Source organism: Montipora capricornis, chromosome 11, assembly GCF_036669925.1.
Source record: "Montipora capricornis isolate CH-2021 chromosome 11, ASM3666992v2, whole genome shotgun sequence".
In the NCBI taxonomy this organism is placed as follows: Eukaryota; Metazoa; Cnidaria; class Anthozoa; order Scleractinia; family Acroporidae; genus Montipora; species Montipora capricornis.
The window spans coordinates 8,147,263-8,160,359 of NC_090893.1; the positions used below are offsets into that span (position 1 = coordinate 8,147,263).

The 13,097-nt window shown below is 41.3% G+C and overlaps 1 protein-coding gene across 2 annotated transcripts in view; it reads right to left on the reverse strand.

The window, feature by feature from the left end:
- LOC138024342 (protein patched homolog 1-like) overlaps positions 1-12,583 on the reverse strand; it is a 27,072-nt gene extending 14,489 nt beyond the window's left edge. The window contains exons 1-11 of one of the 2 annotated variants that reach the window (XM_068871508.1): positions 12,244-12,583; positions 8,879-9,068; positions 7,885-7,954; positions 7,443-7,546; positions 6,787-6,892; positions 5,492-5,590; positions 4,950-5,071; positions 4,272-4,419; positions 1,939-2,070; positions 1,039-1,197; positions 698-796 (exon numbers count right to left, since the gene is read on the reverse strand). In XM_068871508.1, coding sequence (XP_068727609.1) covers positions 698-796; positions 1,039-1,197; positions 1,939-2,070; positions 4,272-4,419; positions 4,950-5,071; positions 5,492-5,590; positions 6,787-6,892; positions 7,443-7,546; positions 7,885-7,954; positions 8,879-9,068; positions 12,244-12,427 — 1,413 coding nt within the window. In that variant the 5' untranslated portion in view covers positions 12,428-12,583. The remainder of the gene's footprint in view (positions 1-697; positions 797-1,038; positions 1,198-1,938; positions 2,071-4,271; positions 4,420-4,949; positions 5,072-5,491; positions 5,591-6,786; positions 6,893-7,442; positions 7,547-7,884; positions 7,955-8,878; positions 9,069-12,243) is intronic. The other variant, XM_068871509.1, reaches the window with a different exon arrangement.
- Between the last annotated feature and the right edge of the window lie 514 nt (positions 12,584-13,097).

Sequence of the window (13,097 nt, forward strand, 5' to 3'; positions counted from 1 at the left end):
AACTATGAGAGAGATTTTACTTCCCGTTTAGGTGAAACAGCAAACGGCAGTCTGGTACTTGTCATAAAAGAATGAGAATTACTTTGTTCTAACTTTTCCCTCTTTTGAGAAGTTGCGTGAAATCTCTAAATAACAAGCGAGAAAATGACCTGAAATCAAACAAGTTTGTTTGCCGGATTTTCAGGAAAATCCAGATTTCAGCCTGACGTTTGCCGCTTGCCGTTAACGCGATGCTAAATTTCTCAATTACAGCGGTTTTCAATCGAATGTCATAAAGCAAATACCAACGTAATTACTTCGACCAATCACAGCAGGTGCAAACGGCACAATGAACCAATCCAAATTCATAGCAATTCCATGGAACTTTGCTCAAACCGCGGGAAAAATCGCGTGTGCAAGTCGCGATTGGTTTTGGTTTTCTTTTTCATTGGTTCATAAACTGGCGCGAGATTTTAAACCAATCACCGAGCGTAGCAATTGCAATCGCGTAATTACTTTCGACAGTCATTTGAAAACTGCTTTAACTCGTAAAATGTCTCACATACCGTAGATCCTTCTAAGTCTGTGATGGCAGGCAAAACTTTCTAGTTTTTAGCTTTTGTAAAATGAGCCACTGTTAATAATGATTATATTTTATTCATTTCTATCGTGCCAGCTACATTAAAATATGATCGCCGGCGCGTGCAAAGACACGCACCTTATTTCGAAGATCTCTCCTATAAGTTGCAGAGGAATACGAGTGAGCCAAGAGAAACATGTCATCCACACCCAAGCCTAACGCGAGGAAAGGAAGTACCTGGTGGAATCAAAGGTCAGCAATTACGATCCTGACGTTCGGGAAGCATTCGGATTTTTGTCAATGATAAGTACATACTGGGGTGAAAATTCACCATGCCCATCAATTTTTACCCACTCTATCACACAACCATTCCATCAATTAAAGACCAATTAAAATGTAAACAACATGTTCGAGTCCCCTCCATGGCCAGCTCGTTAGGAGTTCTTTCATGAAACAGCGTTGGCTACCAACATTGATACCTGGGTCGAGGCAGCGTTAAATGATATGCCAACAAGTGCGCAGAATCCTAACCCAGCAGCCACTGAGAGCGTCACAAGTAAAACTCCAGCAAACCCAAGAGAACCGTGGGAATGGACTGCATTACACCAGCGCTTCAAGGACAATCCTGCGTAGATGAGCTGCAACGAGACAGTGAAAATGAAACTACCATCAACAAACAATGCACAAGACATCCTCAAGTCCGAAAAATAATCTAATGGTTTAAATGGAATAATTTTTGCTCCCTCTGGCAATGGATTCGTTAAGAAAATGAGCCACATGCCATAATGCATCGTTCATCTTATTACACAAAAATACTTAAACGTTTGTGACTGGATAAAATCACTCTTTCACTCTTTAAAGAATGAAACTGAAAGGAACCTTAAAGTCTTCTAACTACTTTGCTCTGTGCTTTACTAATTAACGGTGCGTTCTTTCGGCCTTATTCTGGAATAAGAATGTAAAGGTTTTCTTCTAAAAATCATGGAAAAACTTTGTTGCTATTGGAATATTTCCCTCAAAAGATCTACAAGAAATATCGTAGTTAAGTCACTTCCGCAGAAAAATCTAACGCTTATTTCGTTTATTTTAGCTGGGTTAATCGAACACACCCTGAATCTGTCGGTGTAATCCTAAAGTGTACCAATAAAATGACAGCTACTGAGCAGTACTTTCCTGTAGTGCTGTTTATTATGCTGTGTTGTGCAAGGTGATTGTATCTTTTGAGTCTGTGGGTGAAATTGTAAAGTGTGGCCATTCAAATGAAAGCTACTGAGCAGTACTTTCCTGTGGAGTTGGGCACTATGGTGACCGAGGGGTTCTTTGGATAAAATAAAGAAAATGGGAACAATCTTAGTCAAAAGAAAAAGCAATATCTTTACCATAAGAATGTATCCAATAGCGATTCGCGTTACACTCGTTTGTGAGAACTCTTGAAGGAGGTCTGTAACAGAGGCTGAATCAAATGCCATGATGCTAAACTCGTCTTGGTTATTGACATCCTTATTAATTTCCTTGCAACAAAAGAACAGTAAACACGAATTCAATGAAACCATGCAGAGTACAGTTCCTTGATTCCTCACTGTGTTATTAAAAAATAAAATAAAATAATAATAATAATAATAATAATAATAATAATAATAGAGCAGCTTTCAAATGAGTCTCGAAAATAATTAGCAAATTTCTTTGGTTTTGCATTACTTCACTCAGTGATTGGTTCAAAGTTCTCGCACCACTTTTTCAACCAATCAGAAGAGAAACCAAAATCAATCGTGGCTAACGCGTGCACATTTTCCCGCGCTTTGTGTCGGCTACGTGTAATTACTTCGAGTTTTGATTGGCTTACTGGATTGTCTCCGTCCTTTTTGATTGACCAAAGTAATTACTTTATTTTTAGTTTTACGACACTCGATTGAAACTCGCTCTAATAAGAAGAGAAGCTTAGGTGGCACTTTGAGACGTTATTGCGCTTACTCCTAAAAACAAGTGATGCTGAAGCAGGGCTCAAAATTAACGAAAAAATCCAGTCGCAATTTGCGGCAAGATACGAAAATTTTGTCGCAAGGGACCAGTTCACGCTCTTGAGTGCATCATGGGAAATTAGGGCAACATGGCGGGAAATTTAAAGGTTTATATGGAAATTCAAAGTAAAATAAACTGTACAAGACTCCACTTTAAAGACTTTCACCTTCATAAACCAACAAATACGTTCAAGTTCACAACTGAGATAAACTGGACTTGGTATCTATTCTTTGGAATTCCAAAATATTGCTTTTCTTTTCTCCATACATTCTCTGCAATTTGTGCCTTTGGAATTACAGGAAATGTATGGCAGAAACGTTTTTTAATAAAGTAATTTCTGCAATAGCCATTCTCTCCAACTTTATTCTGCCGCACCTTTGAATAAATATGTTTTGTTTTGGAAAATAAATACCCAAAATTGCATATCATGAATACTCTTCATCGTTTTAAACTTCCACGAAAACCTTTGAATTTCTCTCCATCTTGCCGTGATTACCCATGATGCACTCAAGAGCGTGAACTCGTCTATTTCGCAATTGTTTTAGTCGCAAAATGAAAAGAAGCAGCAAAGTGGCAATTGCTAATGCGCCGATCAGCTCGAGAATTCAACATCCACCCCCCCCCCCCCCCCCGGGCAAAAATGGTGTTCAATTGCCCTACCCTATCGTCGGATTTGTCTGTCAAACCCTACGAAACAACCGTCGTCGGCTCTTGTTGTCTTTAAGAAACCTTGTGTATAGACATGCCGACATATGTTTCGTGACCCTTTATATATATGATCGATGATGCCGTTTTTACCAGACTTGGCTACTACAAAAACACAGCTTCAATATTAAAACTATTAAAAGTGATTTGATGTTTAAGTAATTAAGTCGGACAATGTCAATAAGCAAGTGTAAGCTTCTTTAACTCTGAAACAGGGTACTGTATGCTTATCAACAACAGAGCCTAGAGCGTTTACGAATGCATGTATTTTAAGTTGTTTAGTGTCGGTTGATTACCTCTAAAAGAAACGTACAGCTTTAACAATGAAATAGGGGTGTGAAAAACCTACCATATTGCATTCACTCTATAGTATGACAAAGACGAATTATGCGGCCTTTCTTTGAAGACAAATTTTGAAGACCTTTTTGAGTAAGCCAATCGCCCACAAATGCTATATCTCTTCCTTTAAACTCTTCCATCTCGTCCAAACAAGCGTTTAAAGCTGTTAGCGACTTCGGCGCCCGACAAAAAAAAAACATTTTAACCCTGACACTTCCGGTTCAATTTTCCACACCCAGGCAAAGGTCAAATTCCCCACCCCGACCCGCGGGAAGGCCTTACACGTCAAATGCCCGGGGTTTGCTCGGGGGGGTGGGGGACGTTGAAGTTTCGATTTGATCGGCGCATAACCTTTTTGTTTTGAAAGAGGGAAGGTGAAAACGAGTCGCAAAGGCACTGTATTGTTCGCAATTTCGAGCCCTGTGAAGTTGGGAGAAGGGCAAGAGGACACTTAATGGCGGTGATCAAAAGAGACGTGCATCTCATTACATCCATTTTTTACGCTCCCTGTTCAGGCACCAGACACAACAAAGCAACCATCAGTTTGGAGAAATTGTATTTAACAAGGCATCGTTTTCGGTATTTATTCCTTCTTTATGTCATCTGTGTCTTCTGGTACAGTCCTATACGTTTTCCGTTTAATCTTTACCTCTGTAAAACTTCTCTGCCAAGCTTCCAGTACTTTTCGCGCGGAATCGATGTTCCAATCCACGGTTAAGTCCTGCGATTTATCAGCCCATCGCTTGTGCAAATCTTGAGGACCGGACAAAACGAGAATAGTCTGCAATGCTTTTGCACTGTAAAACAAAGAGAAACAATCGCTTTGTTGCGTTGTCCAAACCAAATGGTCATTAGGCATCGTCATAATGTTCTTAATCATTAACACACTGATACATTATTTCCTGGAAAATGCCTCCTGAAGAATCACAACGTCTTGCTTTGAGAAAGTTCCCCACACAATGGGGCCAGGTCATCATCATCGTAATCAGCTAAGCTCATATCTTGAGCCGTGCTGCCCCTGTTGCAACCTTGAATAGTTTCTTCCGATTGGAGCTGTTTTGAATTGTTTACGACACTATAATTTGTCGATTACACCATTTCGCAGTGTTGCCAGCATAATTTAATCTTCGGCGCCCTCTCGTGTTCTTGCCATAAACTTTTCACCTCAGAATTTTTTGGTTAATTGATAGTCGAGTGCTCTAGTTACAAGGTAAAGAACGCAAAGTAATCTTTAGTCTGCTACTACCATTTAGGACTTTGCCCTTGAATCACTGTATTAAAGACTCCGAAAGAATCAAATTACTGTGCAGAAATTCGCTATCCTCACCTTGACAATGTTCCATTTGTTGCTTTCTTTGTTCCACCGACAACTAACTCCTCGGCCCACTCCATTAATTCAGTTGCAAACCCCTTACATCCTCCAGTGAGTTCTATGCCAACGTTAGGAGGCTGGAATACATCAATAATTTACTTGGTATAAATCCAAACCGAAATATAATGGTCGTAATACTTAATCGCTGGTTTAATAGCTCAATTTTTAAGGGGGGAGGGAGTGGGAGGGTGGTGGTGGAGAAGAAGGGGATTGCCCTCCTTTCCTTTTCTGGAACTTGATACTCAGACTACTGGTCCACTATTAAGGCTCCATCGAATAACTTAATGTCCTGTTTCGATATCAGACGTGTTTTCTTGACAGGAGGTAGAAATTGGCAACTTAACAAGTTGGTGTCGAGCTGCTCGAACGGTTTGTTTAAGATATGACTTCGGAGTGGGGGGGGGGGGGAGGGTAGATATGACTTCGGTGCGGGGGGGGGGGGGGGGGTGGTTAAGATGCCCATAGAGAGACATATTTTAAGCACTAAAACGCCTTACCTGTCCCGATTTTGAAGGCGAGTTTGGAGCTGTTGTCGGGCAATCGAGTTCCGTTGGGTCAAGACACGGCCTGTTTTGATATCCGTCTATAATTCCAGCCTGTACGAATCCAGTACAAGTAAGTAAATTACTTAGAAACGAAAAAGCTCTTTGATCTCGGTACTATGGCGAGTTCGAGTAATTAACACTTGATTCTTTTAATTGGTTGAATTTAAGCACAACATGATTACTGGTGACTAAGATACAACTTTGATGCTCTTACTTCTTCCTCCGCAGCACAACTAAAATCTTCGTATTCCTCAAAACGTTCTAGTTCCGAGAAGTTTGAGCCCATTATGTACATACGCTGTTGTAGCATATGATCTTGTTCAATAATAACTACTTGTTAACCGGTTAATACGGCAAGGCCTCAGTGTGAGATTCTCCTGTAAAATTGAACGTTTGAGGTTTAAGAACTTGTTTAACATATGGCTTTATAGTTTACTCAAATGGAAGCGATCACTTAACTCTTCATTTGAAACCGAACCAACTCGTATTTGGTCGAAAAATTTATTTCTTTTCGAGACAAATGATAACAATTTGGCAAGGCGAATTGCGTCGACATTCGCAAGAATCCACTGCGAAATGAATACAGAGAAGTGCCATTTTGGTGTTAAAACTACCTTAATTTTTGATTCGCAAATCACTCGTAATCGGCTCATGGGCATTATGATAAAATAATGCCCTGACACACAGTAAAAATGAAGGTTAACAACTACATATTTGTAAAGCATATGAATGAGGGGTATGGTTTACTTTAGATCACTTTGACAAAATGAAAATGGTATATATAGAGGTCACTTAAGAAATAAGTGTTGTGAATACACCAAAAGAACAATCCAGAACGTCAAGTAGGCGAAAAGAAAACCATGCAGCAACTTTTAGAGTACAAACAAGGCCTCATGTCTATTAGGGTAGGACACGTGGTGCAAACAGAAAACCCGACTCAAGATCTAACGAAGAGTCTGCAAAAGTCACCTGTTTCGGGTTTGCACTTGTTTACATCTTTTCATTTCCTATTAAAAGTGCCCGTTTTCGTTTTCGTAAATCGTTAACGTTCGAAGCTTCTAGCTGAAGCTCTACGTATATGGATCACTGACTCCGCACCTTGATCAAGCGTGCACGTTACCTTATTGATCCCTTACTTTCCTATGACGTCCCAGGCTTTCATGGTTTATTCAAAAACGCTGCATTAAATTCACAATTTTTTTTTTGCAAACAACAACGATCCACTACGCTGCGATACTACCATCTACCTTGAAAAACAGCTCTGTGATTTCATCTTCGCCTTCTATTTGCAATAACGGCAACAGGCTGAGAAGCGAAGAGGGCTGAATTTTGGTCCACTCTAATGGGAAATTCCTAAATAGGAGACAAACATGTTCAGCAGAAGTCAGGGCAAAGAGACGAGAGCAAAAAATTAGCCGGTAAGCTGCTCTTCAAACGACCTTGTCTTTGATGCCTCCCACTAAAAATCGGTATCAACAAATGACAAAAGAGATTTCAAAGCTGGCGTAGACCTTCGTCAAAGCGAACTAGAGATACTATCCTTCGGTTTCACATGATGTCACAACGAGCAGTTTTGTGCTCCTAGACAAAGAAACGGCTGGAATGCGGTTGCTCCGGTACCATCAGTGAGTTTGTTTGGAAGGTAAGCACATCAAATCTACCTACGCTTCTTTAAACTGTGACAACGGCGGCCTCTTACCTCAAAGTAACATATTTCTTCTCATTAAAAGGAAAGGGTGCTAATCAATGAGTATAAAAGGGTTCTTGTGTCTGCCTTCGATTACCCCTGATGAAGACACTGCCATCTGCCTATCACCAGTGTCGAACCGTTGGCTCTTGAATCGCAACTATGCAAGTTACATTCTCAAACCAGAGTGCCATCAACCGAGTCTGAAGTTCATACCTGACTATATCCGGTAAGACCCCTCTCAGCTTAAGAACTTTTGCGCCATCCCAGAAACAATCCAGTGGTGAAATTATCAAGCATGGAATAATGGACGACACGATCTACATGATAAAGAGAAAGAAACGAAAACTTTAAGATCCACATCATCATACGGCATAGTCTATAAGAATCAATCTTCGCCGATTTAAGTCAGACAGCATTGTTGGTCAAATAGACAAAAAAAGATAAATTGCGATTGGTTCGTTCCCTCTTTTCCCGCGCTAAGCACCGGCTGCGTGTATTTGCTTTGAGGCGTTCTGATTGGTTCATTTGAAAGGCCGGAATCTGCTGGATTGACCAAAACAAGAAGTCTCGTTTTGGTTTTACGATATTTATTACCATTTTTTGTAGCTTCAGTGGAGCTTCAGTAAAAAGATCAAACTCGGTTAACGATACTTACCCCATCGACCAAAGAGTCGTTGAAAGATGGTACTTCTGGCACGTAGCATAAATCTGAGTGGCTCCATGTTCTGCAAAGACAAGGTTAAGGAAGGGAATAAAGTCGCACCAGCCCAGTGACCCAAGTAGCACAAAGAGAAAAAAGATCAGTTTAACCCACTTTTAATAGAAAGAAGCGGAACTAGTGGTACATATCGCTACTCAGTCCACGAAGTAGGGGATGATTGTCCGTCTCTGAGTTTTCCCCTGAGCAATTTGTGCATGTATGCATTTATATACTCGGGTGGAGTGAGAAAAACAATGAAAGACGAAGATCTTTGCCGAAGAAAAAACTGGAAAGAAGAACTTCTGTTAATCTGTGGCATGATGGTATGTGAAATTTGGCATAACGCCAATGTCAGTTCGAAGTTAACACCGTGTCAGAGAAAACTTCGCGTATTGCACGAAAATTGATAATACCGACTTAAACTCAAACAAGAAACTCAGACAAGTCAGACAACTTAAACTCAGACAAGTCACAGTATTATTTTAGGACAAACGTTGGAAGAAGAATTTGATTTGACGACATTAATGATGCGCAGGCCTACGAAGGAGGCCCATTGCAGTCCAATGGAATCGTCGGTTTCCATTGTCGTCCTCAGAGGTTACGTGTTTCAAATATGGCGGACACTCCAGTTTTACCTCAAGTGGGTTTCCAAATACACGTATTTGGCATCCACTTTCGCGACCGTTGGCAAAAGAGTTCTGAGAATGCGCGGGAAAGAAATCATTAAGGGCATCAAAATTCCGGAAACAGTCAGAGGTCATTGATTTTGTTCCTAACTGAAGGAGCTGACCAGGACTCTAGGGACGAGAATGGTTATTGCGAATACCTGTGGCCTGTGTGAATACCGTACCACCGGTTGTCGCTTCTTTCTGTCCAAAGAGGACAACAGACAACCGGAAATGCGTCACACACGCTAGGTATAGGAGTGAAGGAGTCCAATTTGCTTTACTTGTTATAAATAGTGACTTTGACTTCAATGGCCTTCTGCACTGCTCTCAGGTGCTCTTGTAGTGATCCGACCGATAAGATGTTCCCTTTTCCGTTGTTTGACGCATGTATTAAGAGTTCGTTCGTCGTTCCACTTCCTTCTCCCAGAGAATCCTTGGTGTATTGCAATTCCTTTTCAAGCCGTCCATCAACTAAAAGTAGCGAAAAGACAAACGGTTACAATTGAAACGCGCTTTTTGCAAGTGAGTAAAGGGAGTCAGGGTGGTTTAGTGGTCATTAATCGTGCCTCCCATCTCTGCGACCCAAGTTTAACTCTGGCCTCAGTCGATCTCAACCTGACTCCGAGGGTTTTTCTCCGGGTACCCCGGTTTTCCTCCCTCCTCAAAATCGACTCCCAGTCAATTACATCTGGCTGGGTTTCGGTGCTCCAAGATCACACATGGATCGTATGGCGGCAGCCATGGGCGCCTTCACATGCATTCGGTCCGATCCCGTTGAGCCGGTTGATCCTGAAAAGCCCTTGTAGGGAGCGGTCAACTAAGCGCACATTTACACATTTACCGTTATGTGCTTAAGCTCTCCATAATTGTCATTTGCGAATGAATATATGTTATTTACCGGAAGGGAGGTCCGTATGCCGTGCCCAAGGTCTTCAGGATGGCCTGAGGCCGAAGACCAAGGGCAAGGTTTTTCCCATACGGACCGACCAAGACCGGTAAATAACTTTTGAAAGCCGTCGTTTGGAGGTTTCTTCCGCTGGATAGTAAAATTCACATGTGCTCCGTACCGAAAAAGCTGGACCGGTTATGAGCACGCTATTGGCCAACCACATTCAGGATTTAAAGAATATAATAATAATACTAACTCTTACTAACCAAACGTGAGGGCCGTACGGGGGAAATATTGGCTCGAGGTGGGGTCAGTAACAAAAATGACCGAGGGCCAATATTCCTCAGTACCGTTATTATATGGCATCGCTTTTTTGGACGATCGGACACTCTTCCATCAGCGAACTTTGAACGGTAACCTATTCCATGAGTGCGGGTTGGATATGAGCTACGCCCCTCGTTGGCTAGAAAGAAAGAAACGCGAGAGGGAGAGAGGGAGAGAAACCAGAGGTTATCCCTTTCGAGGGAATCCGCCCGGATCTTATTAACTGAAAGAGTCGATTTTGATGAGGGAGGAAAACCGGAGAACCCGGAGAAAAACCTTCGGAGTCAGATTGAGATCGACTGAAACTCAGCTCACATACGACCTCGAGGCCAGGATTGAACCTGGAATATTTCCTCATATTTTTTTGCCTTGAAGTGATTGATATCCCAAATGCAGAGGTGGAAGGTAGGGTTGATAACCTCTAAGCCATCCTGACTCCCTTTACCATCTCCATCCTTTATGTTCCGATAGAACTTACAATCACAATCAGAAATAGCATAACAATCCAATCACTTTCCAGGGAGGAAAAGGTAACGTTTTTGTTTTATTCTGCGAGTCAAATCCTGTCAAGCGTTTGTCCAGCGTACGACTTGCGCCATACAAAAGTGTCGACCTTGCTTGGTTTCAGTAGATTGCAAGAGCTTTGACTTCTTCGTTGGTGAACGTTCATGGATACCCTGTAACAATTCTCTATTTCAGAGTTGTCTACAACAAACCATGGTCAAAACTGGCAGTTTTGAAAAACAGATTCTATTTATTTAATGACTCGAGTCAACAGCTGTTTCGTATCTCGAGCAATAACACTATTATATGGGGCTTACACCAGCGTTCGAATTTGTCATTCGAACTACAGTAAATGTTGCCATAGTAAGAGAAGCTAAGAAACAAGCTAATCTACTTCAAATGTCTTTTTCTGACTAACTAAAAGCAAAAGTTTCCGCGGCGACTCTAGTTTTCCTACTTTCTTTCTAAAGCTGTGTATAATAGTTAAGCAAGAACTGAAATCGACGTATCGCTGAGACAGGAAAATTTTGAAGATGAGTTTCAAAGCAAATATTTTTTGCAAGACTAGTTTGAGAGGCCTCATATGAGGATGAATGAGCTCAGTTTGTAACCGAATAAATTTAAAGGACAATAATGAATACAAAATTTGATACAGTGTGGCTATATTTCATCGGTTCTAACCACGGGGAATCTTGTTGACTGGGAGCAAATATTGTCCTCAGTCCAAACAGTAGAGTTTCTCTTGGATGTAAACATGATCAACAAAAACCCACCCGGGGGCAGTTTATGCCTGCCAAATTGCTGCCATTTGAATTGTCGAGGCCTTCAAGACAGAATTTTGTTAGAGACAGCGCGTCACCCAAGCCAAAATCAATAGAGCAAAACGTTCCAATGCACGCCAAGTTGACCACTTGTGGATTTGTAGCACTGATATACACTGTTTAAGCCGAAGCACTTGTTCAAGAATGGTGAGCTTTTATAAAATGTTTGTCTTTCTTCAATTTTTCTTAAGTGTGATGTAAGCCACCAGTCATGTAATTTTCATGAAATTTTGAAGAAACAAGTCGTGGTTGACGAGCTGTCCCTAATGGCATGTTTCGAGACAAAGAAGTCGATCTTTAAATTTAGATTTTGGACATTGCAATGCGTCCTTAGATATGAAAAGGAGAAAACAGCAAAAAAATCCAGCTCTTATACTTGCTTTTATCCAGCTGTGGAAAGGAATTTTATTGGGGTGTCAGATCACGCCACACCAAGTGTTTTCACTTGTATGCAAAAACCAACTTCCGGTTTCTCAAGCAAGACGACATCATATCGTAAAAGTTTCGTATACGGGATTTCTCAGCCTTTTAACAGAGTTTACTCCTTAAAATCTTAGTTTTAGGTTAACTGTCCTGGGATGAATGAGTGCCAAGCGCAAAAAATTGGCGATGAAAACGCGACTTTCTCCGGTGTAAGGTATTTAGTTAATTGTCATGGCCGACTGAGCGCGTACTGAACATGCAAATTGCATCCGATTCACACGATCGATGAAGCAAATCTTGACGCTCATTCTGCAAATTTCATTGCATAATTCTTTCACGATCGCCAACGCAAGTTGAAGTATCTTATGATTAAATTTGGTTTCGGAGAAACCATATGAGCCCCCAAACTTCAAAATATCAGGGAAATATTCTATGGTGGTGTAATTGTTCATAAGCTACAATCATAGATCGAGGTATCGGCGGCTTTGCATATGCTTAGTAAGATTTATACTGACATATTTTGATCCATTAGTTTAAGTTCAGCAAAAGTCAATCTCGAGTTACTGACCGCGTCAAAATTGGAATTTAAGGTCAATTTAGTTTCCCCAAGATCAAGTTATGAATCGAAGGGAGTCAAAAAGCGCAGCAGTCGTAGAATACGAAATTTTCAGCAATGGCAACTTACCTTCTACCCAAAGTTTCTCAACGTCTGTCTCGATTCTTGCAGTTAAGAGACCAACAGAAAATCCTATAAGAATGAAAAAGCCGATCGCTAGAACAGTCCAGGAGAATCGTTGAGAAAAACAACCCAGCGTGAAAAAGATAGCTTGAAGTTTTGTTCGTAGCTTGAGTGCGACGCTGCCAGCCATGCTAAAAAATGTGAGAGCTGCCACTGACAGAGGAGAAGGTTAAGACATCTTAAGACATGGATCATATGGCCAAGTATATTTCCTACATTTTCGCGCGGAGAGATATCTTCACGATCAAGTACAAAACATGTTGCCAATATCAAACCGGTAATTATTCAAACCGAGGCTGACCGGAAATGCGTTTGGCTAATATACGTAAGCTATCGATCGATTCCCTACATGAGAATCGCGTGTGATGTTATTTGCTTCGTTCTTCAAATGTCGCCGCTACAAGAACACAATACTGCCCTGGTATTCTGGGGTTACTCCTTCCTTTCAGCCCTATTAACAACCAGGCACAGGCAACCCCAGACTTTTTGTGAAGGAAAGCTTACAAAACTATAAGGATTTGTATGGGAATCCCGATAAAAGGCTTAGGGTGATTCCCTGGTTTTGCATTGCGCAACTCTACTGCGCATAATTTCTTGCGTCATTGGCGCGCGCATTAGCTCACGCACATCGATAAAATCAAGCCGGAAGCCACATGATCCTCGCAGTTATGAATGCAATTATTGCAATTGCGTAGAGAAGCCTGAAAACTTCAGGACTTCAACGAGGTTTGAACACGTGACCTCGCGATACCGGTGCGACGCTCTAACCAACTGAGCTATTAGGCCACTGACGTTGGGAG